Source organism: Lathamus discolor, chromosome 6 (genome assembly GCF_037157495.1).
Source record: "Lathamus discolor isolate bLatDis1 chromosome 6, bLatDis1.hap1, whole genome shotgun sequence".
Taxonomy (NCBI): Eukaryota; Metazoa; Chordata; class Aves; order Psittaciformes; family Psittacidae; genus Lathamus; species Lathamus discolor.
The window spans coordinates 25,899,388-25,926,932 of record NC_088889.1 but is presented as its reverse complement, the minus strand read 5'-3'; the positions used below and the strand labels follow the sequence as shown (position 1 = coordinate 25,926,932).

The window sequence follows — 27,545 nt, the reverse complement described above, 5'->3', positions numbered from 1 at the left end:
TTACTGGGCTTTTTTGTTTTGTTTTTCAATTTATATGCTCTTTTCACTTTTCATGGAAGGTACGTTTGTGTCACACAGTTGGCAAGGAAACCTCCATATTTAGCAATGTAGATGCAGTGTTGGTGTTTCTCTTCTGTGGCCCTGAAGCATTTAGGGTTGTGCAGATGCCAACTAAGCTACATGAAACACTTTGAGATATGCATTGTAGCAAACAGGCTGCAAACACAGTCTGTGGGCCAAATTAGCACTGCTGTGTTGGCTAGTGAATGTGTACATTACTGTTATTAAAAATGAATGCAGCACAGTGCCTTCATTTTTCAAACATAGCAGTTTTAAAATCACTAAGCGGCAAATTATGACCATTTATGTATGATAGTATTGTGTATTATGCTTAACTCTTGTATTTCACAAACCAGACACAGTATCACAGGCAGTGTTTGCAGAATGCAAGAGGAGTGCTTCATTTTCCAATCTCCACCATCTTGGTGAATATAAGTCTTTGAAATTATATAACTGGTGTAAGGAAAGCAAATCTTAGGACCCTAAATTATGAATACCTTCTGACGTGTTGTTTTCCGAGAATGAGCCACAGCAATAAATGTGTAATGGACACTCAATGGTCAATTACTTTGTTACTGCTATCAGTGATAAAGGTAAATATCTTATTGCCCTAATCTCCCTCTCCCTTACTGTTGAGGGGTAAAGAAAGATCATGCTTGAAAGTTTATCAGATCTGCCTTTTATCTTGTAGTGTGAATACACTGTGGGCTACACAGTTTATCTCCCTCTCTGCTAGATTATCTGTCCTCTGCCTTTTATATCCCTGTTACTCTTTCTTCAGCTACTCATCTAATCAAATCTCTCAGACAATCTAAACAGAAAGGTATCACAGGTTTTATGGTAATGGAAGACTGAAATAAGTACCTTGGGCCACAAGGATGTACTCTCTACTATCATGTTCTATAATCCATTTAATCAATTGATCAGGATTTTTCTTAAAATTAATTTAGTTTTAGTCTTTAGCCCAATTTTTATAGTTACAAGTAGATTTTAACGGCAAGACTGAATGTATTCCTGCTCAGTTCTTGCTCATTTTTCTTTTTATACTTTTGCTGTCCTGCAGCTTAAAGCATTTATCTGCCCTCTGCTCATTCATACCTTTTGTCTACTTACAGAGAAGAAGGTGGGTGGAAAGAGAGGGGGAGTAGGGCAGTGAAAAGAATTACTTGGGAATAACTGAAGTTTAACAAGGCATGTCCATGTAGTTGAGGTTTTGGTGAATTTGGAGGTTGATGTTTTATTCTCCTTTGTCCTCATGCTAGTGTTGGTTTAAGACAGCTATATCAACTGATTGTGAGATTTGGCTCCATGAAAAAATAATTGCAGAAATCCAACTAAGGGAAATGTAAAGACAACCTGCAAGAGCACCCTAACACCTCGTGGGGGAGGTTAAAGTGTACTGAGGAAGCCAAGGCAGAGCAGTGGTGGAAAGGGACTGACCAAAGGTTGTGTGAGGACAAGAGTGCTCTTGCTGTTTCTATCTTGAAGACTGACCTCTTCTATCTCTTCTCTTCTGTATAGGTCGTCTTCTATAGAAGACTATCTCTTCTGAAGACTGATTCTCTTCTATGAACTCTGGATCCCATTTACTTTTGTTACTAAAGCAGTTCCATTTTATCCATAAAGATCGGATAGTTATTTTGATAATTTTTTTTAAGGAGGGCTTGCTGATCGCTGCTGTTGAAACACTGCTTCCTGTGTTCTCTAATTGAATGGTATAAATGTTCACTTACTGCTTTCAACTTCAGAGCACTTTTATCACCACAGTAATAATGCAATGAGGTTTTTAAATGTATCGTCTCTCCTGGCAAATTTGACAGCACTGAACCAAGGAGACCTGGTCTGAAAGCCCAGTGTCAGAGCCGGGGGGGGGCGGAGCTAAGATCTTGTCGCCTCTGAATAATGTGTGCAGTGCTGCACCCTTTGCCCAGGTGTCTGTGGTTTTGCTGTGCTTTGCGGGCAGGCCTAGGGAGGTGGCAGTGAAATGAGAAGGGTTTCATCAGAAATCACTCCTCTGAAGCAGTAACATGTTCGCTGCATAACAGAGCTGCATGCTTCTCCAAGGAGAATCCATTGCTTGGCTTAAGCTAGGGCACTTCCAAGTAACAAGCCTGTTCTATGGCAGAAGCGCATGTGTTGTAAATGTCAAATCACATGTATTTTGCTGCATCATTTGTAGCACAGGCTTCAAATATTTTTTGTTCATGTAATGCGTCTTGGCTGACCAACTGATAAGGAGACTCTGAGATTTATTTATTTGTTTATTTATTTATTTGTTTTCTACCTTGAAGATACTTTCTGTGTGACTTAATCCCTTCCAGTCCTAAGGAAAACCTTTGATCTTCTCATGTATTCTTGTGAGCTGCACAAAATAATCCCAAATAAAATTTTTGTGTCATGACCTTTTGTCCTGGGTAGCAGTCATATTTCTCCTTCTTAGTAGCTGGTGCAGTGCTGCATTTTTTACTTTAGCCTGAGAACAACGCTGATAATACACCAATGTTTTGAGTTGTTGCTAACTATTGCATACTCTTATCAAGGGCATTTCAGTCTCTCATGCCCTGCCAGTGAGGAGGGGCACAAGAAGCTGGGAGGAAGCAGCGACAGAGCAGTTGACCCAAACTAGCCAAAGGAGTATTCAGTACGACAGCACGTCATTCAGCAGGATTCGATCCTGCACAGGGAAACCCTATTCAGACATGATTACCGGCTGCGCTTAAACCACACCACCTTCTTTGTTACTATTAAGTCCTCTGCCTTCACTGGTCAAGTGAAGTCCTCCAGGGCAGGTTAAAAATTCTGGCAGTAGATTGTTGCATTTGTCTGCTCTGAGCAGTCCCATCGACTGCTTGACTCAGTGACACAACTGTTCTTACTTTTGGTGCAATCTGATCTTCATTATGGCTTGTTTTTAGCAACACACAGTCCTCTGGCAGGTGTTTTTGTAGTACTACAACCAAGTAACCTTCTTTCCTCTTGTAGGCTGAATCCAGTATTTTAGTGTTCACAGACAGGAAATGTTCAACTCTTCATGTTGGGGAAACAATGTTTCTGTGAGGTCACAGAATAAAAAGGAATCTTCTTTAAAAAAAGAAAAAAATTCGATCTAAAGACTTTACTCCTCCAAAGCAACCTGAAATATACTGGATGGGTTTATGGGATCTTGAGCAAGGATTTTTAAGATTTCCTCACAATGCTAAATCAATATGGGTTACTGTAAGATCTCTTTAGGAAGAGGTTGAAACCCCCTGGCTTTCAAAATAGGTGGTATTTATAAATTAAAATTCATATGAATAGCTTATAGTGAGAGGAGGGTAAGAAGGCATAGTCATAGATAGGCTGATTACATTATACTGGAAGACCTATTCATTGGGCAGTGCATCCAGTCCAGCATGTTTAATAATTTCCTACTTTGCTCAGGCTGCTTTATAGCCCTGACTTGGCACGGATTTTGCCTGCACATGTGGGTAATGGAATAAAAGCAAAGGGCTCTGAGGGAATATTGAACTGAAGAAACATCATGTACTACAAGTAATAATCTTTTCTAGGTAGGTGTGTACAGCTTGGTAGCATTTTCTTTTATTGTTATTTTGTTTTGCAGCATCAGGCACTTAACTGTGCCTGGAATCACACCATTCACATCCCTGTTGTAAAACATGACGGTCATCTATCTATTAGTAGTAATGGCAGTTCCTTAGCAGTGTTAGCAGGGGTGATTGGAAAAGAATGAAGAATTCCACTGTTCAGTTCCAAACAAAACACAGTTTTATACAACTGTGTGCCATACATCAATTAATATTCTCCCTAGCTCTGAGCTGTAGCTAATCTGTGTATTTGCAGCATACCTATTACTGCAACATTTAGACATTTTCAGATTCAGTGTTCAGAAGTGTCTGGTGTTTATATAACTAATTGGAGAAAATACAGACTATCCACTTTTGTAAATGAAAGAGCAAAAATTAATCAAACAGTAACCACATTATACTGAAGTACTAGATCAACTAAGTTAAAATGGAGTTCCACACTAGGATTAATTATGCTCTTTCCTTCCTGTTGAGTAATTATATTCAATGAAAATAATTCCGTGCAATTCAGTACAAGCTGCCATTTCAGCAAGTATTTAGTGGTGTGTAATGGGCTGAAATGCATATCCTGATGTGTTTTATACAAGAGACTTTTACAAGCCTGTTCCATTTAGTCTCTGAGAAAGGACTTTGTATGTTCATGGGAAATATGGGGCCTGGCTTACTGGGGTCTTTGGGAACTGTGATATAATGAGTGCACTTTTCTGGCAGCTGGAAAAGCACTTTCCCCTGGGTGCAGGCCCTAAAATTGAAGTGTTTTATTTAGGTTAATTTTTTTTTAAATCTCCCATGCAAATGCATTCTGAGGAAGTGTGCTTAGGGAATGGAAAGCACACTAGGAATGGACTAGGAGAGACGGTGTTGTCAGGGGTGGTACAGAAGAGTTCTTGTGAGGCACTGTGGTGAGCAGGAGCAAATGGAACTTTTGACTTCCAGAAGCTTCTTGGGTATTTGCTGTTGTGACCATTTCACATCCTTGGTTGTCATAGAAGGACACAGATTAGGGTGCTCTCCAAACTGAGTGGCTGGAGCAGCCTTCCTTCTGAGGCTCCAAGTCAGACCCTGTCATCTGTTCCCTACTCTGTTCCTTGCTGTTCTCATTAAAGCCCCTTAGATTGAGTCCCCAGATGAAAAAGCAGCCCTCAAATTTTGTCAGATAATACATCTATTGTCCTGGACAAATGTTGACCCCCATACTCCATCAAGTTATTTGAAGCACCTTCTTTCCCGCAGCTGCAGTTGTAGGGGCACCTTCTTGAGATTTTTCCTTGAGGGACAAGTTTTGGATCAAAAAAAGCTTCATAAAGATTTTTCTAAATATTTTGAAACTTATTACCCATTAATTAGTTAGCATAAGATGGACAAAAGGGGCATCAGGTACTGGAAGAAGTTGCCCAGGAAAGTGATCAAGTTACCATCCCTGGAGGTATTTAAGAGACGTGTAGACAAGGTACTTCGGAACATGGTTTATCAGTGGACATACCAGTGTTTGGTTTAGGGTTTGACTTGATCGTAAGGGTCTTCTCCAACCTAAAATGATTCTATGAAACTAAGATGTACGTGCATTTGCCCCCCTCCCTTTAGTTTCCTACAGTCCTGACAGAATACTTCCAAACAGATGGCATTCAATTGTGTTATAACTTTGTATAATTGTTTTTATCAAGCAACCCATATTCTCATGTCTCAGGAGATAAAACTTTTTCTATAGGTGTTTTGGTATTTATTTACAATATTTATACTCTGGTTTTCAATTATACTCTTACATTGTATTGACTTCAATAAGGCTCTAGTTACATTGCCAGTGTTAGACTTTTGGCTCTTCATTTTTACAGTGATAATTAGGAACCTCATCAGGTAAAACAGCACACAGTATTTCATGCATGAGCATAAGGATACACAGAAATCTAACATTGGTATGTACAGGCATGGAATGAGTCACCTAACTGACCACAGATACAAGGTATGATGTGTATTTCTGCATATGAGAAATGTGTGTGTGTGTGTGTGTGTGTCTTCATGTCTGCCTACCTCTGTTCACAACCTGAAATTTCTAAAGGAAAATAGAAAACTTGCCATAGTCATTTCTAGATAGAAACACTTTGTCTCTTTTTGGTAAACACTTTTCTTTAAATGAAATAGAGTTGCAAAAACACATAATTATACTGATTGAGCTTTATGTTTTATCAGAAATTACTCTGCTGGATGGCATGTTTCACAGGGGAGAAAAAGGAAATACTTATGTCCTTAAATTGAACCATGTAAAAGAAAAACTACTGAAATAAAATTCATCTGCAGTTGACACAGACATTGCCCTTCAAAATCCAGTTTCCTCCAATAGGAATTCCAGTGTATAAGGGACCTGGACTGCGGGTAGTTAGAATAAATTAGATGAAAGGTGCTTCTGGAGTTTGTGTGGCCCAGCTTCTTGTTCAAAGCAGATTTGGTCAGAACAGGATCCTTACGGCCTTGGTAAGTCATATTTTGAATATCTTTAAGGCTGGAGATTTCAAAGTTTCTTTAAGCAGTCTACATCACTCTTCCTCTCCCCTATGGTCTAATCAGGCTGTTGCCAAAGGCAGAATTAAATCTGAACAAAATGCACACCAAGAAAAACAATATTCTATTTAAAGAAAAACAAAACCAAAGCCAAATCAGTGATTCCACAAAATTTTCCAATAACTTTTAGGAACAGAATAAAAACTGGTGAAGGGAAGAGAGGATTTGATTCCAGTTTTGTTCTTGTGCTTTAGTATCACCACTGGTGCGACTGCAGGAATGGTCACAAAGGCACTTTCTCCCAGCTTTGTGCTTTTTAGCCAACTCTTCTGAGTGCAGCTGCAGTGTTTATTCGTTCTCATTCCAATCTGGCCTCCTTTGATTTTTTTTTAAATTGGATGCATGACACCTTCTCTGCTAGAGCAAAAAGCCACAAGCAGACAAGGTGCCCACTTGTGAAGAAAAGCCGCCTGATGTGGAAATCACTTCCTTGAGCCCCACAGATATTTTTCCTTCTTTCTCTCCCCCTCTCCCCTCTCATTCTCTCAGTTGGAAAGATGAGGCTCACTGCCTGCATTGCAGAGTGCAAGCAGCTCAGTCTTAGAATTATTTTTAGGAAGAACTTTCTAATGTATATTTTAGAGAGAATCCAGTGGCAGTTAGAAATGGATGTGTGTATAAGCACGTGTGTACTTATAATGCTCCCAAGCCTGATACTTGAATAGATGGCAGAGCTGAGACAGTTTTCCTCTTGGAAACCATAAGAAGCTAAGGCTGGCTGTCTAGAAGCCACAGATAAGAAAGGAAGGTGAGTGCCTTAGAAATCAAAGCTGAAAGCTGCAGCTATGAAAAGGGAATATGGAGTGCAGGATTCCTGTTGATGAACCCTAGTATCAGGTGCTCTCGTGGCCTGACCAATGGCTATGAGCTTGGAACTGACAGCCATAGGCTCTTAGATGCTGGGCTAGGGAAACTACAGTTGCTGAGCTTATTCATGTAAGTGCTGAATGTTTTGTTTTAAATTACATGCTTAAAATGTCCATTTGTTCCCATTTGAATATACTCCATTCAAACTTGCCAAGATTTATGTTCTAAAATGGGAACTGATGTCCCATTCTTTACAATCACTGTATTAGCACTCAAATAGTTTTGCTACCCAGCTGGAGAGTTCTTTGAACAATCGGAGCACCTAAATATGGGAGATCCATATCAAGAATGCAATTTCAAATGTAGAATTTAAAGTCCAAACAGTACTTCGGAGAATGTGAGCAAAAGATACAAAGATCAAAATGCTTTGGTTTTTTTTCAAGTCAAAGCAAGTGTATAACTTCAAATGTGAAGAAGTACACAGTATTGCAATACCATATTCATTTAATGAAGACTGAAGTAACTCATAAGTATATAATGATGTAGATTCAGATAGCAAATACTAACTCATGCAACGACTCTTCTGCAGATCTGAATCTTCCTCTGGTGTAGTACTAATCAATAAACTCCTATGTCCTACCTATAGCACCTGTTCTGTTTGAATAATATATTTGAATATATATTTGAATTTGATAACCACTTTATGGAGTTGCCCCATAGTTTTCTACAGGCTTAATTAATGTTGTTCTTTTAGGCCAGAAAAGCTCTCCATCATCCTCATTTTACAGATGAAAACTGAGGCCTGAAAATGTAAAGGTCAGATGCATACAGTCATTAGAATCTGGAATCCCCTCTGAGATGTTTGCATTATCTATTTGCATATTTGCTGTTTCTGAGAGGTAAATTTCTTCAACTTACCTGTTTCAAGAATTTTCCCGTGAAGATGCTTTGAGCTTAGATACAATGGTCCCTCTTACTAAACAGCCTTCTTTGGTTTCTTTAATCCTTGCCTGTAAGGAGTCTGCATGGTGTATCCTATGGCATCAGCAGTTTTCTGTCAACAGCTGCTGCTGTGCTCCTGCTTCTCCTGCCTAGATGTAGTTTGCATTACCCTCAGTGACTGGGCAGCAAAAATGGCTCAGGTTTTCCCACATAGTAGAAGAGTCTCTCCACTTTGTTACATCCCTCTAAATGCCTCTTCTAGTGGTCTATGCAAGAAGAAAAGGATCTGAAAGTCTGATTTCTTCTACTGCATGTTTCACCTAGCCTCTGTCACTAGTAATTTGTTTTTAAATGTAATAGATAAGCTTCTGAACCATCCATCTCCTCCTTTAACCACAACTTCTTTCAGTGTCATAGCGACTGAAAAGGTATATTTTCATTTAATGTGACTTTACCGTGAAACATTTAGATAGCAGGCAGCTCTAATATTCTGACATTACTGAAGCTATTAGAAGAATAAATCAAAAGAAAATTCTCCTGCTGCTGCCTATGCAAAATGGGGAGGATAAGGCTGAAGCCCCAGTACTGCAATGATACACAACAGCAGTTACCATAAGCTGAAAACAGCATACAGAAATGGTCATTAGAGTTCGGCTTCTCTCTCTGAAGCTGAGAGATGTCAGTAAGAGGGGAGTGGGGAGCCCCACTATTGAAAGTGGAAGTCATGTTAATTGCCTTAATTTCGCACTTTATGTTTTATTCCTTATTGGCTGACCTTTTTTTAATGCACAGGAAAACCTCAGAGTAAATCAGGGACATTACCTGTAAAAACTGCAGTAACAATTTTCATCTGAATGCAGTTGAGTCTGCTCATGTTGCTGGTGGATTTAGCTCTTAAAGCTTCTGCTGGTGGTACTTGGCTTGCAAGAATGTGTGCAGTAGTTCTTATTCAGTATCCCTAAGCGATATTAAGAGCTGGTGTCTGTGCAATGAACAGCATCGATTTTTTTTTTTTGAGATTGTTTGTACTTGAGAATAAGTTAAGGACAAGTCTGTGTATCTGGGTCCTTCCTCATAAGGGTTCCGTGTTACTGTGCTGTGAAGACAAAATTGTGATGAGAAGAAAAGCAGTCACAAATTATTTTTGAAATAATTTGTGTAAAGGGGAGAAAGCAATTAGTACTGTGAGCATTTTGATTTGGCTGAGGAATGCTATGCTTTGGAACTTGTTCCTCTTGCTTGGCTGGATGAAACTACTCATACCAGAAATGGTTATTCTGCTACTGGAGCAAGAACTTTGTTCCCTTGCTCTAAGTTCTCTGCCCCTTTTGTCTTAAGGCAAATAACTTGCATGTACTCTCTTGACTTTGACAGAAGTACCTCAAAGGACTTGGAGAAGTCACTTAACCATTCTTAGTCTTGCATTTAAGAAGGCAATAATGCTCGCAGGAGCCTCAGAGGGTTTCTGAAACATGGTTGACATCCAGAAGTGTAAATGTTCCTTTATTGACCAAACAAACCTACGCAGTGCAGGCGCAGAAAATAATGATTTCAGATTTCAATCTCTCTCTCTGCTTTGCTTTCGCTCTTTGTTCAAGGAAGGGTAGTCAAAAAAGGCATGCTTTGTATTACGTTTACATTACAGCTTCAATACAACATTTACATTTTTAATGCTGATCTAGTGGGGTTCTTTTTATGTATCTATCTGATATTCAAGTACTTTAATGATTACTCACATCACTCTCATTATGCAGGTAAACAATATATCTACCTTTACAGTGCAGATAATGCTGTACAGCTGATGAGGCTTCAGAATCATTAGAAACTTGACCTTCCTGTCTCATTTGTACTTATGAATCTAATAATAAATAATCACATGTGGAAGAGTCAATACAGAAATAATGTAATACTTCTTTTAGTACCCTAATTCAGCAGAACAAACCATGAGAAGCATTTCAGTAATTTACTATAGTAAGTGCTCTCAGCAGCTTCTGTATTTCAGCCGTTTGGTGTTCCAGCATGAAGATAATTATCTTGGTAATTAGTTATATTGTTACTTAATAGGCCCCAGACAATATTCCATTTTTTGAAAGAACGAGCCTTTCCTTCTGTATCTCCCTCACCCATTATAAAAAAAAAAAAAAGTTTATCTATGAATCTCTCTTCTTGCCAAATAGTTTTTTTGTTTACTACTTTCTCCAGAAAGATCCCAGAAAGACCACTTCTGCTTAGCAGCTGCGTTGTTGGAGCTGCAGGAAACTCCCTCTTTCATCTCTCTGAGAAAGACACAGGAATTGCTCCTGAACAAGTGGGACTAGCAAGAGAGTGCAAGTGAGGGGAGAGCAGTGGTATGAAGCACTGCGGACTGAGACCACAGAACTGTCCTCAGAGGTCTGGGTTTCTCTTCGCGTGGGCCTCCAGGGAAATAGGTAAAATGAAAAGGTTGATGAAATGGACTGCCATTGAGGAGTATAGTGAACCTCAGTCTTTGAAGTTTGATGAAAATTAATCTTTGTTACAGCTGCATGACCTTAGGCAGGGAGTTTTCAAACATTCCTGGAGTAACAATGGTGAAAAACAATAGTCTGAGGATACAACCACTTCTTGGAGATTTAAGCTTTAAGATGGTAGCTTAAATGAGTGATTAATCTCCCCACACCTGCTTCGGTGGGAAGTATCTGAAGCTGACATTCTGCAGACCTAAGTCATCATTTGGGAAGGGGTGAAGCTCTTAACGAGGAATGAGGAGAACCCCTCCAAAATGTGAAGGGGTGTCAAATACCTGAGAAAAAGGCATAAGGCTAGGGAGAGATGTGGGAAAATGCTGGAGAATTTTGCATTTGAGTGTATTATGACCTCAATAAGAAGACACTTCCCCTGTGTCACCCTCTCTCTCGAAGTGATTTTTATTCTTTCTGTTTAAGAGGAGCAGAGTGTTGTTACTCTTTTTCTCTTTTTTTTCTGTCTTACATACTCCCTCTGTGGTACTATTTCTTATGGCCTTAGCAGGAAACAGCTTGTTTGCAGATACCTTTTATAATAAACAATATTGTTTCTAGTTTATTTAATGCTTCCAGATTTTGTGCATACTGGGAACTGGCCTTGTTGTAGTTGTCCTTTAGAACAACTCCAGTTCTAAGAAACCAAGATTTTCTCTCTAACTTTTTGACTGTATGGAAGATGTTCTTTTTTTTTTTTTTTAATTCACTTAGTGACTCAAACTTCACAAAGTACGATTCCTACTTCTTGCCAGCTGGTGGTCCATATGCCGCTGCATCTCTGCTCTTGTAAATACAGGTTTGAAGTCATGCTCACAGATAAGACTTTTGGTGGCTAATATGGCAATATGTTAAAATGTCAAATGATGCAAAATGTGTGAGTCAGGATAAAAATAATAAAAAAAGAAAAGGCAGTATTTTACACATTCTTAAAACTTTCCTTCTAAGGGGCTCCCAGTAGTCTGCAGACATCAGGGGATTTCTCAAAGTCTGACAGAGTCAGCACAGAGCTGGGATTTGGGATCTACAGCATCTTGATAGAAGCATCTGTGAGAGGTAGTGGCTCCCAGCTTCCCAATGTTGTCTACCAACATATTTAAACTCAAATTAGAAACAAAAAATAGTCTGGCACATTGCCCATGAAAAATTGCTAGCTTCTAGCTGAAACTCTTCATTACTCTACTCTAGAAAGGGTTCCCCTGAGGAGACAGAAGTTTGTGACTTAGTGCTAAAAAAAAGAAAAAAGGTGTGGGGGGGAAGAAAAAATCCTTTGAACTTTGACAGTGCTTCAGAAAGAATCTGAATGGCTGTGGCTGCAACCTATTTCTATAGTAAAACTACTGGATGCTTTAAACCCTTTAACCTCAGTCAATGTTTTCAACCGAGTAATGGCAGCACCTTCACCACCTGCATTTTAAGCAGATGTGTTATCTGTGACCTGTTATACTTTGCCTTTCCATTGCATAATTGCCCTTAATTTTGGCAATCGGGGCATGACTCTGCAAACCAATGCCATAATTTCTAATGCTGAAGGAAGCAGTCAGGGTAAGAACAGAAAATGCAACTAACAGCTTTCTGCAAAAGAGCCACCATTAGTAAGGGCATAACAGTTTTCATTGATTTTTACAGATTCTGCCATTAATACCAATCTGCCATTAATTAATACCAGTTCTGCCACTAATACCAATGCTTCTGCCACTGTAAAAGCTGTAGTTAACTAGTCTTCATTTCAATGTCTCATAGCAAAAGTATAAGGAAAAAAGTTCTAAGTGGGTTTTGGAAACCTTAAATAGTTTAGTAGCTTTGTGCCATTAATCCATGCTGCAGGTATACACCAGCTATGTTTCCAATTACTGCAGACTTGTAGCAGGCAACACTCTAGATATGAGTGACAGGAGTATCATGCAAGTTCTTTGTTCTTCATATGAATGTAAAAAAGTATAAATAGCATTGCCCTTTAGATAAAAGAATATGTTGCTTTCTTAAGTCTCTTTCTGATTCTATTAATCTCTCTACAAAACTGTAGTTAACTGTTTTCAGCTTGTGTGGTCTGTGCAAACCAATATGTAATGTAACTAATCTATGCATAATGAGGTAGATAACACTCACAAAGGAGTTGTAGTGCTGGGAAAAATTTGAGTCCTCCAAGGATACAGTAATGGTTTCATTCAGTTACTTACAATTCAGCATGCAACCATATCTATGCCTATTTATATCTTAAGATGCTTTCCCAATGTTGTGTATATAGAGATGATGAATAAGGAGATGGGATGGTCTACAAATCTAGGTTGGCAATTTAATCAGAACTTCTGCTCTGTGTGCCATGATAATTAGTAGTTCAGTGCCATAGGAACCTCAAGATGAAAATCCTGGTAAACTTTGTTTCTACTGTGCAATAGGATTTGGAGAGCAATTCAGAGGCTGGAGGTGAGAATGAAAAGCAACTGCATAGCCACAGTAGAGAACTCCAGTCCACATTAGTAGCAAAGCCTTCATTAGAATTTTACTATCTAAACTGTTACTGAAACTTTCCATGTTTCTTGAATCCAAGTAATGTGTAGCTGTTGTCACTTATCTGCTACATCTTCCTAGGTTATCATAAAAGTTGTTTTCCACAGTGGACTGTAGGAAGGTTATTGCTGCATTAAAAAAAAAAAAAAAGGTAAAAAAAAACTTTTAGATGAGAACAAACGTTCTTCAAAGCTAAGCATATTAAGCAAAACTGGTTAGATTAGCACTGTTTCTCTCAAATGGCTCCAAGTGCACTTTGTGCTTGAATTAATGGGACATCTCTCTGAGGTTCTTTTCTTTTACATTTAGATGATATTCAGTCCCGGTTTGTAAAGAAAACCCTCCAGAAGCTCACAGCATGTGAAATCCGTCAGTTCTAGTAACTGAATCTGCTGAGGCTTTGTCAAATTAGAAAGCATAGCACAGTTAAAGGAAAGCAAGTTGAAGTCTACAGTTACTGTAAAAATCTGCGTCAGCGGCTTTGTCAAGGTGGAGGAAAAAATAATGTTCCTGTTGTTGTAAGTTACCCGTTGTCTAGAAGTTTTGCACCATATGCAGTTGATAACACAGCTTTACTCTTCTAAACTGACATTTCTTAGCAGACTACTTGTTTAGTGCCATAATTTATTATAATTTGTCAGAAAAAAGAAATCATGACTTTTAGGATGTGATTTCTCTTGTAGACTGAGAAGGAGGGAAAGGGGGAGGGGAATTTGCTTTGTTACCAAACAGTATAGGTCAGCTAAATTTGGCCCAAAGAAACCATGTCAGACTTCTCTGACTCATTTCTTCCCTCTCCTGCCCATATGCTCTGTTGCCAAAGCTACTCCTTGAGTTATACAAAGGGCTAATTAACCTTCCTCATGGAAAAGCTAGGACTCTCAAATTTGGCCCTTCCTTTACATGGAACTGGAGAGGGCTTTGTGTCTCCTAGAGCCTGCCTGCTTTTGGTTCACATTAGCCAGTTTAAAAAACAACATCTGACATAAAGCCGAGGCAGAAACTGATGGCATCTTGTGAAGGACTAAAGAAACATGAAGACATGCTTCAGAAGACTCCGCAATTAGGGATGTCATTTTAGCAGGGGGTCTCCAGCACATACCATTCCAGTTATAGCTGTAGGGCAAAGGTACTGCTTTGATTTCCACAAGTGAGAAGATGGAAGCAAAATAAATGATGGACGGGGCTTTCTATCAGCCCACCCCTGCAAGCTTGCCAACTATCTGGGGCTCTAGAGCAAAGACTGGCTTTAACTGGGCTATCCTAGACTACATTTCAAAGCATGGGCTGAAAATCTACTCAGAAGCCTGCCTCTCATGCCCATTGCACTTGGTGGTATTGGTACAGCAAAGATAGGGATAAGCCAGGAAGATTCTGCTTTTCCTAAAGTCTTGTGAGAGGTCAAAAAGAAGTGGAACTGTTGATGCTCAGATTTGGCAGGGTTGCACTGCTGATGTGGGTTAAGAAAGCAGGAGTTTCCAAGTGTGGCTCTGCCTGGCACTGTGTTTGTGAGGCTCCAAAAAGATGGCAGAGTGGGAGTACTAGGGCCAGCTGCTGTGCATATTCAGACAAAAATAAGCCAGGCCAGTCATGCACCCCTTTTAGCTAGAGCTTTTCTATGAATTCAGCACTGGAAAAACATAGGACTGAAGGCCCATTTGGACTTGTATGAAAGCTTCTTGCTGTGTTTTTTGACTAGGACAATCAAAGTTTCATGTGTGTTGAGCTATGCTATTGCTTTCTAAAAAATTTACTTAAATATTATTGCTGCTTTTTCACCACTCTACTTGCATTGCTTTGGGCCAGTTTGTTGTGTTTCTCATTTTTATAGTCTTCGGAGTATTTGACTCACTTGATCTTTCACTCTTTAATTGTTGGTGTCTCATTAATCTAAATCGGAATGCAAATACAAGAAAAAACATCAATGCTATTCACAAGCTGAGAGACAAAACTAAGCATACAATTTAGTTTGGATTGAAACAGAACTGTTTCAGTGCTATAGATTGTTTGTATGCAGTCTAAAAATCTTTATTTCCCTATAGAAAGCAGCACCTTTCTCCTCCTGTGCTTCTGTCTGTGAATGTACTTTGTTATCAGTTCCCCATTGAGTTAAGTATATTGGTCAAAATATTTATTTTTAAGCAATTCATAAATCTGCATGAAGTTTTGGCATAGATTATGTACATGTCTGTCTGCACTGTTTCTGGTTTAACTCCCTGGAAATACTGCTTTCTTGTTACAGGTCTGAGATAGAATTCATACAATGAGGAAATAATATCTCAAAGGGCAAGTGACCCAGCAGTTCCAAACTTGGTTAAATATGCATGTGCAAAGTCATTTGCCATGAATTTACTGCTATTTAAATGTCATTTCAAGCACCTACGTCTGTAGGACTTCTTGGCAGTAAGACCAATTATACAGATACATAGACAATTTCTTTTTCTATCATTGTATACTACTCTGTACAGACAAAGCAGCATTGAAAACTATCTTAATTTCTGCAGTACCTTGGTTGAGCCAGGATCCCTGAGTTAAATAACAGCACAAAGATTTAATACTTTTTAAAGAGAAACACACAGAAAAGAGCACTGCTGATTGCTTATCTCTTCAAATTGCCTACTGCAAGAATGTCTTGGGGAGTGGTAAAGGAAAAGATTAAGTTGCCATTCATTGCTGGGAATTCTAGTATAGCTCCTGGAAGGCCCTAAAAATAGAGCAGCTCCTTATACTGATCCTCTTGTCTAAACAGTAGTTGCAGATAACAGAAGCATAAAATGAGCTCGTTTGTCTTGGTTTGTATAGAAACTTCAAAGTTAAAGGTCTTTTCTCTAGTTGAACAGAGGGCCGCAATTTGGAGGGTTCGGGTCATGAGAATTTATTGTGAGCATGAGGGGTTTTGTAGCACAGCAGGGACCCCTTAAAGAGCCCAGTAGCTTCCTGAAAAAATTTGAAGCTCCACTTTTCTTCTAGGCAACCCTCCACCTCTTTCTTTTCCTTCTTTTAATAATGGGCAAAATCAAGGTGAGGTGGGCAAAATAAGCATTTTGCTCCAAGTAGCTGAAATAACTTTTGTGTAATCATGATGTGCTAGTATGTCATGCAAGTCAGTCAACTACTGCTTTGCCAACAATATTACTCCCAAATACCGTTTGCCCACCTTGATGCAAATCTTCTGCATGAGGTGTGTGTATGTTCTTGCATGCAACTTCTTAGTTATGGTTTTGCTGACAGGGTGAAAGCTGAGCAAGTTCAGGATGAAAACTCAATTTCTCAATGCTTTTCAGAGCTTTACAAATGCGTATATGAAGGCTGTCATGAGGCAATATAACTGCATGCTAATGGAGGCCTTTTTTAGCCCGGTATGAGCATTACTACAACCAAACAATGAGCAGTGACTCTGTGTACTGTTCAATGAGGTGGATCTTTTTACTCCTGGAAGAGCTGAATAACAAGAGTTGTACAGTTCACATGAGTGGAAGGATGGTCATACACATGAATCCAGCAAGGAGCTACAGACACGATCCTGCCATCCCACTCAAGAGCTCTGTAAATTAGACAACCTTCATATTAATGAATTCCTAAAAGCACAATCATAGCTCACTTTCTACTGCCCATTATTCGACATATTGTCTTCATGCTAAGTTGACTCTTGGTTATCACTAAAAAATTCAGACAATTCATCCCTTCAAATTTTTTTAATATGAAAAGCTTAATAGTTTTGGTATATTTCAGATGCTTTTGATTTTTAAAGAACATTGAATCAAATATGGTGACACAGAGTTTTTATCTGAAAGCATTTCAAAGTCACTTGCATGTAAATCAAGAATTGATTGTTAAATTAAATTGCCTAAGCCATGCCAGCAGCAGCAGAGCTGGCAATTGCCGAAGTCTGTAATAAAGTTTTGCAGACAAGTTATCTCCTTCCTTTCATCAGTCTGTGCAGTGTGGCAGCAGCAAGCATTCAAATTGTATTTGATTTCACAACAGAGCACACTAAAGTGTGGTTCAAAAACTATACTGCCCTTGAACCATTTGGGGTTTGCAGCTTGGAACCTCTTATAATCTTCAGATTAGAAGACTGTTTTGTTACTGCTGCACTCATTGCCACTGTTTGCTTTGTAAGTTGCTGCTTTCACTGTTCAGCCCATATCCCCCAGTAGCTTTGGTCAAAGCACTTACATTAACTGAAGCCTAGTTTCTATTAGCAATAATGGTGGAGGCAGAGAGCATCTAATTTTCTCACCTTTGAATTTCCTCACCATCAAGGATCATTACAACTTAGGAGGAGACCCAATAATAAAAGAAACTGTTCTGGAAGCTATAAAGTTTTGAAATAATTACAAACACTGTAAGAAATGGACTTTTTTTCCCCCCCTATTTTTCAATATTTGTCAAATATGCACCCTCCTTTTTTTTTTCCTCTGAGCAGCATATAGTATTAGTCAGTGATGCACTTTGCCTTGCAAGAAAGGGGTAGGCAGAGCATTATTTGTAAGCTTGGTGTCACCCAGGTCCAGCCTCTTCCCCGTGACTCACTGCAGCTCACAGTCGATGGCATGGCTCATCTCCTCCTACCCACTTCCTTGGTCTCTTCAGATGTTTGCTCAGCTCCCACTTTTCCCTGAAGGACACTTTACACACCTATACCTGGTTTCATTCAATTTGTTTTGTCCTGTTTCTGTCATGTTTCTTGTTTGCTGAACACAGTATCCAGTGAATATTTGTCTAGAGCTAAAAGATATTATAACACAATACTGGTTACAGTGGGTGACTGGAGATAATTCCTTCCATAGCAGCATTGCTGCCTTATAGATCCTTCTTTCAAGCAGCAGACAGCAGTCCAATGCACCAGGTTACAGGACAACATAACAGTAACCCTCCTGCCTCAGCTGAAGTCATGCTGATTTGACTGACTAGCACAGGTAGCCAGTAATAGTGGACATGAAGTGTGATGGATTTTAGAAGGGGCTACATATTGTGCCCCTGACAGCATTAATATCATTATCAGAAGTGCTAGTATCAGTAGATCAGCATAGCTCTACAGCCCAGCCGATCCCAGCTCTAGGGCTATAGTTCCCCCGGGGCTGTGAATATATCCTTATGTGTTCATTGCTCCCATGGTTATCATTGACAACCACCAGACTTAAAGCTGAGCGTAGTCTCAGTGGGAGAGATGTGTGTGGTTTAGTTGTGCTGCAGTCATCTCTTGGATGGCAGCATGAACAAACCGAATGCCCTGAAAACAGCACTGCAGGGCTGTCCTGCTTCTGGGACTGCCCTGGAGACGAAAACATCTTGCAAAGCAGAATAAAATGAAAACCTGCTTTGCTTGTCTGAATATGTTAGACAGCTCTATTTTCCTTTTCTTTTTTCTCCCTCTCCTCTTTCAACATGGGCCCAGCATTCACCCAGCTAGGTGACTTTTCTGCCATAACTTGTAATGACCCCAAGTTTATGGACCTTTCACACCAGTATTTCCCTATGCTCTATTTCTTCTGAGCTTGCCCTGTGCCTTTTCCTTACCTGTGTTCTCAGTTAGGGTTTCAAACCCCAGTATCAGCTAAAGCCTGCAGACACTGCTGAGAAGATGCTTGGAGCTGCTGCTTGCACAGCCCAGCTGCTATCCTGTGACATTGTGCCATGTAAAAGACAGTGGAGCCCAGCATACCAGCTCTGGATGTGAAGGCAAGACCTAGGGTGAAGTAAGCCATGTTTGTTGGTTAACTTTCTGGGGAAAAAAAAATTTAAATTCTCTCCTCTTCACCTACAAGTGGTAAAATTAATGTAGATACTGTCTGAGTGAAGGACAAGGTGGGGATAGCAGGAGATTGCAGTGTGTGCATCAGCATATGAAGAGCCCACGTGCAAGAAAGGCAGCATGATCTACTGGGCATTTTGGAAGGTATTCAGTTTCAATAAACTGCTGCAGAAACTTTTCCCTAGGACTGCATATGCCTCTGATCTTCATTTTGAAGACACTGATACTCCTTCCTTAGTGCATTACTAGTTCATTCTTGCAGATGAACTCAAACATACTTGAGAAAAGTCCAAGTCAAAAATTTAAGACTTGGACTGAGTTGCTGACTTACTACTAGCTGTGTATGCAAACAAATCACTTTGTTTTCATATGTTCTGAAATAAGGACTACAATCAAATGAAGATGTTGCCTCACAGGTTCCTTGAGACACGGATAATTTTATCAGAGATCCCTGGGTGATTGGTAAAGTGCCACTATTGACACTACCAAAATAAAGTAATCCTCAGTTGCGGAATGTCATGGTTACATTGAAAAGTAGAAAGTCAGCTTCCTTACAAACACTAGTTATGTGAGCCTGGCAGCTGATGCTGGTGATGAAATGTCCTGTTTTCTGTGCTTGGATACACAGTTCAGCCTATTGTGTGTCTTGAAAGCTTAGAACTAAAATACTGATTTATGGGGTTTCTGAATTGTCACTGAAATTTTTAGGAACATATTTAAGGAAAGAAAAAGCTTCTATTGAACAATATCTGTCACCTTAAATGGCATTTCCCATGGAGTGAGCTACACTTAAGTGTAGGAAACACTGAGAATTTGGTGAATATTTGTGTAAAAAAAAATATATCTGGAGGTGCCTTATGCCAAACCTGAGGTAATTTTTACTTGAAAGATTAAATGTTATAGCCTGTATTTCAAGTAGGATTAAAAGGAAGCAAACAAAAAGCTATCAGGAGCTTGTACAGGAGGTGTGGTGGAACTGGTCTGTCATTTGCACATCTAGCCATGATATGGATTCGATCTGACTTAAAGGAGCAGCTTCCACAGTACAGATCTGCAAGGCCTTGGAAGACGTGCCTCTCTTGAACACATACACGAAAGAGTTCAAAATAAGATAGCACAGGTATATTTAAAATTAAATTAAGTAACGTTTTCAACCCTTGTTTATAGACACAAAAAAGAACCAGATCTAAAAAACTGTGTTTAAAAGCTTGTAGTCAGAAGTAATTAATGTTTAAAGCAACTGTATAACCATACACAGTCAACCTACATAAGTGCAGGTCCTCAAGAGGTTTGTGATTAGTAGTTAGCCTTACTTCCTGCCTAATATATTGGTACCTTGAGATGTTATAAACACTATGTACTACTAAGAATTGTTCACAGTGTGAAGAGTTCATTGCAGTAACTGATTCGTCTAGTTGGAGTTTTAGCACAAAATAGCATGTTTCCACTTCTAAAGGAAGTCGTCTCTGTGCCAAGCTAAATACTGATAACCTCCTACCTCTGCTTCCGACTATTCTTTCCACCTGTAACACTGTCGTGGAAAACTCCTGCTGAAAAGGACAGGATGTGACAATGCAGATCACAGCAGCTCCTTGGTCTGCAAGGAGAATTATTTGTTATGTGAGAAGAATTGCATCTTTCCAGCTAGATTCTGAATGAAGGAATGTAAGAGTAAGAGGTGTATTAGTTCACTGTACTATTTCCTGCGCTGCCCTGGCTCAGTGAATTTGGGGCTGAATAAAGCATGGGTCATGTGGATCAATGATCAGTGGATCAATTTTTCAGGGTCCTACATTTCACCCTCTGAATGAGCATGACCACTTCAGTCCCTGGGAGTGCCTCAGATGCACTGGGCTGGAGAAAGTGCAAATTTCACCCAAAGGCTTCCAGAGCTGCCTTCTTGAAGTGTTTCCTCCTAGGAGCCCCCAAGGACTGTTAGTGTGGAGCAGTTCCTCTGAAAATTGTAAATCTCTGCACCTGTTTTTTTGTATTGAAAAGACTTTCTTATCTTGGAGTGCATTGTGGAATGCAAACCTGGATTTTTCTAACCCTGAGGGTTTTCAGCCTGGCTGCGTAGGTTGTCCTGTGGTTATCCACCTTGGTCCTCTTCTCCTGTTTCTTTAACAAAGCTTTAGTTTGTTTCCCTTTTGCTAATTCCAGACCCACTTCTCCTCCCTTTTTTTGCAGGAGTCTCATACCCTCTGTGCAGCCCAGTTCCACAGCTGATGAGGCTTCACCTTGGGCCAATACCATCCCAACTGATATGTGATGGCACATTCTCAGCTGGTCGCAAAAAAGAGTGGGAAAGGAACTGGTCCCAGTGGATAGGGCAGAACAAATCTAAGTATTATGTGGGAATGGTTTTTCCTGTGGTATTACACTAGTTTCTACCTGTAACAAAAAAAAAGTAACTTTTTTTCCTGACCTGCCCTATTCCCTCTTTGGTTTTTTTCTTCCTTCCCTGAGGTTCAGGCTAATTCCCTTCATGGCCTCTTCAAAGCCAATGTACTTAAAAGACAAGGTAATTTCTTTTTGACCTGGTGCCAGACTTGAACACGTTCAGGAAAAATCTGATTCTCTCAGGTCTTGCGGATTCACCAGGTATTTAAAATAATAATTCCATTTTTGATTACTGTTTCTGTCAATTTGCATCCATAGTGATGACTATAGACAGGGAGCCTGGAAAAGTCTGGGATGGAGCATCTAGGGTTTTGTCATCAGTCCTGCTGAACCACTCCTAACCCAGCTCACTTCTCTGCTTAGGAGTGCAGGGAGCCACTGCACTGTCTTGGGTGATGGGGGCAAATGTCTGTCAGAAGCAACTTTTACACATAAGAATTGTAAACTGAAAACTTCATTGACAAACTCCTGACACAACCTGATCCTTTGCTTGTTGGAGTTAATAATTAAACTCCTACTTCCTTTAGTAGGACAGTGTGGGCTTTAGATAGATTAGATTAGATTTAGGGTAGATATTAAGAAAAAAATCTTCACTATGAGGATGGTGAGACACTGGCACAGGTTGCCCAGAGAAGTCGTGGGGGCTCCATTCCAGGAATTGTTCACGGCCAGGTTTTATGGGGCTTCGAGCAACCTGATCTAGTGGAAGATGTCCCTGCCCATGGCAGGAGGGATTGGAACTAGATGATCTTTTAAGGTCCCTTCCAACCAAAGTTGTTCTATGATTTTATGATTCTATGATTCTATGATATCAATAGTGCTCGAAGAGTACTGAGGCGAGGGCAGATGCGTGCCTCACACCTGCAAAACCAGGGTGCTAGGACAATAAAACTTTATGGTTGTTTACTCTTGTCATAGCAAATTATTTGGTTTTCGGTACATTCCTGAGCTCATTCTCCTGGGATTTACAGCCTGTTATTGCAAATGTGGAAAGAGCTTGTCTACTAAAAGCAGAGGCCAAGGCATGCTCAGGAAAATACTACAAGTATTGTATTGCGTTCTGTTTATGCTCACATCTTTATCAAGCAAACATGTAAATATGTATCTGGTTGCATCTTCTAAGAGAGTAATTCATGACGTGAGTAGGCAAATACCCTAGGTGATCTTGTTTGGAGTTTTTAATAAACACAGGACCACATACCAGGTGCTTTCTCAGTCATTACTCAGGAAAAACTCACAGCTTTAACGTTATATTGCTTATATAAATACAAAACCATAATACACTGCACAGGGGTTCGGCTTTTTTTTTTTCAGCTCATAAGTTATAATCCTTTCATCATCATGAGACAGTACAAAAAATTTACAACTGAAGCACTTTATGAGTAAATTCTATTAGAAACTTTGATGTGCATCTTCAAGTCCATTGTAAGAGACTTAACCTCTTCTCAAAGAAAAAATAAGATTCTATTTCCACCTCAGAATTCATTAAACACTTGGTCCCATCTCCGTTCTTTCAATTTGTCACTTCTTCCCCAGTTATTTACAGAATTTTAGAACTTTTCTGCACTTCTAATAACTCAGGATAGCCATTCCAAAGTCAAGGAATCTAAAAAGTTGTGCTTGGACAACAGTTGTCACTAACAAAACTGAGTCACCACGTTCAGAGAAGGAATTCGGGCTTGTCCAATAAAATCAAATAAAAGCATGGCCAGTGTTTTGGGTTATTAAAATAGGATCCATAAAGTATTTAAAGGGTAATAAAAAGTTCAGCTTTTACTTATCACCTTGATAATACCTGGAGATCTTATTAATAGACAGGATTTTTTAATTTATTTTTTAAAAAGAGCTAGAATGCTTTCTTCTTTCTTTTTCTGTCTTAACAACATACACAAAAGCAGTATCCCCCAAAGCAGACTTGCACTCAGACACGAGATGGAAAACTTATGTTTATAAAACCCATCTCTATTTGCTTAAAGCAGAGAGATGTACTGAGAAACTAGTACAGTATGACAACGTTTTAAACACAGAGGAGACAAAATTTATCTGGCTGGTATACAATATAAACCAAAAATTGAACACCAATGTTACAGCATTATATTGAAACAAACCACAGTAATTTGATGCTTTGAAGTCAAGCCTATATTTTCTTCAGCTTTTTCATGAATTATTGATCCACTTTCCTCATTAAATGGAATGGCAGGCTCTTGCAGTAAATGGACAAGTGACTACAACATTTATATAATCACATATCCTCTGCATCTGGCAGTAAAAAGTGTTTGTGTGTAAAACATCCTTTCTGAATCAACACCCCTGCAAAAAAGATTTACTAGAATAACCACATTCCTTTTCTTTTGTCTCTAAAACACAGCTTCTCTTGCATCATCATGCAGTCGAGCATTTTACACATTGTATTAAGCAAAATATTTTCCAAGTATCATCCATTGTGCAACAGAACATTTCTTCTCTCTAATGAGATGTAAATAAACTGTCTCACTTACCTTATTTTCTCCATCTCTGCCGCAGAGGCCTACAAGAAATCAAATAATAGGAGCAAGTGAATGAAAGAAAACATTCACTCTGCAGATTTATGCATAGTTAAGGCTTTCCAAATGGTTTTCGACAAGTGTCTATAAAATGAAGATAAGCGAGCCCCACATCTGCATTAGCTGAAAATAACATTGACAGTTGAAGTGGGGAATAATGCAGCGAGCTGCAGGAGCACTGTATACCCACGAGCCATGGGCAACAGAATGACTCAGTTGTAGCGCTGAGGCAGAAAATGGGGAGGGAAAAAAGCAAGCAAGCAGCAGCAAGTAACAGGTTACTGTGCCTCCTGGGTTTCCGAGGAAAAGTTGAAATGCTGTGCTACCCTCTGCACGGTGGGCATGGCAGCAATGCTCTGCTGGCTGGAAAACGACAGTGACTTCATCACACGTGAATCCCGAGTTCAATTCATTATTTCTCGCGGAGCCTGGCAGATGGAAGGGGCACAATCTTGCCTCCTTATTGGGAGTTTGAGTAATCAAATTAGTTTCCTCAAGTAATACACCATCTTGACAATTAGCATCTCAATACAGAGAGGCTTTTCGTTAACCCTTTCAGTACTCCTTCTCCACGCTGTAGCTTGCAACTCGTAACTCCTTGGGCTCCTCTGCCCTGCTGCAGACAGGCTCCCGTTAATCCGCTGGCAGCAGCTCAGAGCTCCTATAACATTGAATCCTTACACAGCCGGTCATTTCATTAACCTGCCTGACTTCTTTTTACTGAAGAGATACTCTAAATCCCTATTTACCTATAGCGTAGAGACTAATTAATCTCTCTGCCATTACTTATGTCAAAAACATAGTCTTGTTAACCCTTTGTTTTCTTTTTCATCGTTATTTTGTGCAGATCCTTAACATCTGCATCCATTTAATTTTATCATATCACTGGCACAGAATCCCTTAAGTCCTCATGGCCCTACTTTATTGTAACTAAGGAATGAGCACTCGGAGGGGTCCTGCAATCTCTAGAGCCAGATAAATCCCAGCATCACAGAATCTCTTATTTATACTGAAGGTATTGCCATTAATCACAAACACTTTAAACCTTACAGATTAATGGCTAACAATCATGTTTGAGCATAAAAATAAAATAAGATTAAAAATAGGGAAATGAAATTTAATCAGTTAAACAGCAGGAAAATTGTCAAACTGCCTAATAAATCATCCCAAGTGACAAATTGTTAGTTCTTCATTGGGTCACTCATTTTCCTGTCTTCTCATTTACTTTTGATTTGCCTGTTGGATGGGGTTTTTTTCAGGATAATTTCTAATGATATACATTAAGGATTTTAGGCATTCACCATAACTTGATACACTAGAGGCCAGGTGCAGGAAAAGCCCTCCTCAACTTCCTGGTAGGAGATGTTATACAAGTTTACATAGTCCCTACATGTCTGCTGGAAGCACAAGGCTGTCCATGATAGATTAAAGATTTCGAGATTAAAAATCTAACCTAGGGACACATAGTTGCTTTCTCTGATTTATAGCTATCCATGCGCATTCCGCAGTATGAAGGAAATAGATTAAACATTGCTGACCAGAAAATGAACCACAGGGGCTTTCTCCCTTGGGGTGGGAAACTACTAGTAGTCTCATGGACTTGCCAGTTTGGCTTTCCAGAGGTGGACTCTCAAAAACTGCCCTAATCATCATATTCCTGTCATTCTGGGGAGACTGGACATAGTTTTCTCCAGAGGCTATTGCTCTGCTTTAAGCTGTGGGAGTCACCCATGAAGACAGTAATTAGAATATCTGATTTCAGTCCTTCTATTATGGCAATATCTACAGACGTAAGGGAAAGCTACTTGTCCTTCCTTTTGCCTAGTGCTTTGAAAATTGCTGTACTCATGGGGTTGGGGTGGGGGTTGTTTTGTGTGATTAAAGCACAGGATGGAGAAGAGGAGCTGTAGGCTGGCTTTCTGGCTGTACTCATCTGTGAATGCAGGTGAGTCATTGGCTGCCAATCCCGACAGGAAATTAGTGGGGAAAAAAGGCTCAGCAAATGCCTCACACCAAAACAAACCAGAAAACTAAAGCAATCTGCAATTACTTCCATATGAACTATTCCCCCAACACCCTTTTTTTTTATCCTGTAACAGCAGAGAATTTTTTTTTTTTTTTTTTTTACCTCGTCACAGTAAAAGCTGCTTGTTTTGTGTAATATGGGCAATTCTCCTTTGCACCATTAGCAATGTTCTCCTCTGTCTATCCTTCACAGCCTGTGCAGCAAAAAGAGAGCTCCTCTCTGATGTGGGAGCAATGGGTTCAGCTCAGTCCCCCTTGAAGAGAAGAGGATGCTCTGACCGAGGTCAGAGCCCTTTCTGAGCTGCAGTGCTCCGTTACTTCTTTTGATGGGAATCCACTTCTAGTAAATATATAGGAGCACACAGAAAGAATAGAATCTGTATTCCTTGGGGAATGTCCTAGCTTTCAGTCTAGAGAGTCTAATGAGCATATAGGAACTTGAGATCGTGAAAACAAAGATATTTAGCTGTAGAAATTTAGCTGTCATCCAGAGCAGTTTATTTTTTTCAGATAATTGTGTTCTTTAGGAATATCCTTTTTTTAATCCATTTATTTTTCCTCTTTCTTTTTTCTTCTTGTTTTTCTTCTTCCTCTTCTTCCTTTTTTACTTTTCTCCATTTCTGTTTTCCTCAAAAACCTTAACAATTCAAAATTATTTTAAAAGTGTGGGTTTCTGAAACAGCTCTGTTCCAGTAAGGTGATATTTTCACTAAGGCAAAATTGCTAATTCTGAGCCAGGCCCCTACCATTGATGTAGAAGTTCAGAGTTACATCATTCTTCCACTGCTCTCTATGAAGGTTCCTATCTTCATATCTTCATAATATCCTACTGAATTGATTTTAAAATACATTCTAAACAGCTCTGAATTGACCACTTTTAGTACAACCTTGTCTTGAAAGTCTTGTGGGACCTATTTGAAGTAGAAAGACTGAAGTAAAGGTTGGTATAAGAGTGTCATTTACAGTATGTCATTCATTCATAAGTTGCTGCTTGCTAGTGGGTTGATTCAAGTGCTTCTTGATGCCTGAATGGAGGAATGCAATTGAAGCGGCGAGATTTTTTTTAATAAATTACTTTTAATTAAGATCAGCATCAGTAATTACTTTTAATTACAGAAATATAAGATGGTATTTAAATACCTGGTTTTAAAGCAATATCAATGCATTGTGACTTAAGAATTTATTTAATCAGCCTAAAAATAATAATTTTTGCTTTAAAAAAACCTTTAGCCTCAGTAATTCAATATCCCACATTTCCATATACAGTCTCCCCCTTAAAATACTAAGACTAGTCTGAAGATTTTCCTTTTTACATAAGTACTTGGTGTGGCAACTTTGCTTAGAAGAACTTTCAGGCAATGTCTAAGAGTACTGGTAGAAACTTGACTTGTTTCCAAGCATTTGAAGAAAAGAAGTAGAAAACACAGAACAACTGTCAAGACTTTTTCTGGAAGCCCTGAGCATTTAAAAGTCCATTTTGGAGCAGGTATTCAAAACGCAGATCAGTTGTCCTTTTTTTTTTATTTCGACCCCCTTCCTTCTCTCAGCCATTCTAGATTGCAGGTTGTCATGGTTTAAGCTGAACCCAGGACACAGGTTGATATTCTTTGAAAAGAAAGTCATTCATTGGCTTGAAGGAAAGCAGGGATGCTGTTAATGGAAACCCCAAGGCATTTTACTGTGGCTTGTTTTCCTTTAGAATATGATTACTCTTTTTCAGACAGCATGGCAACCTTGAGTTCTTCTTAAGTCAGCAGAGCAAATGAAAAATACTGCGAACCCCTAATTTTTTTTATCTTTCCCTGTTTGATTAATGAATCAAACAACCTCAAGACAATGGCAAAATAGTCATACATGAGAG

The 27,545-nt window shown here is 39.3% G+C and overlaps 1 protein-coding gene across 1 annotated transcript in view; it reads right to left on the bottom strand.

Moving 5' to 3' along the window:
* BEGAIN (brain enriched guanylate kinase associated) overlaps nt 1–27,545 on the bottom strand; it is a 157,385-nt gene that overhangs the window by 95,420 nt on the left and 34,420 nt on the right. Inside the window, 1 exon segment of the mRNA XM_065684153.1 lies at nt 23,615–23,643. Coding sequence (XP_065540225.1) covers nt 23,615–23,643 — 29 coding nt within the window.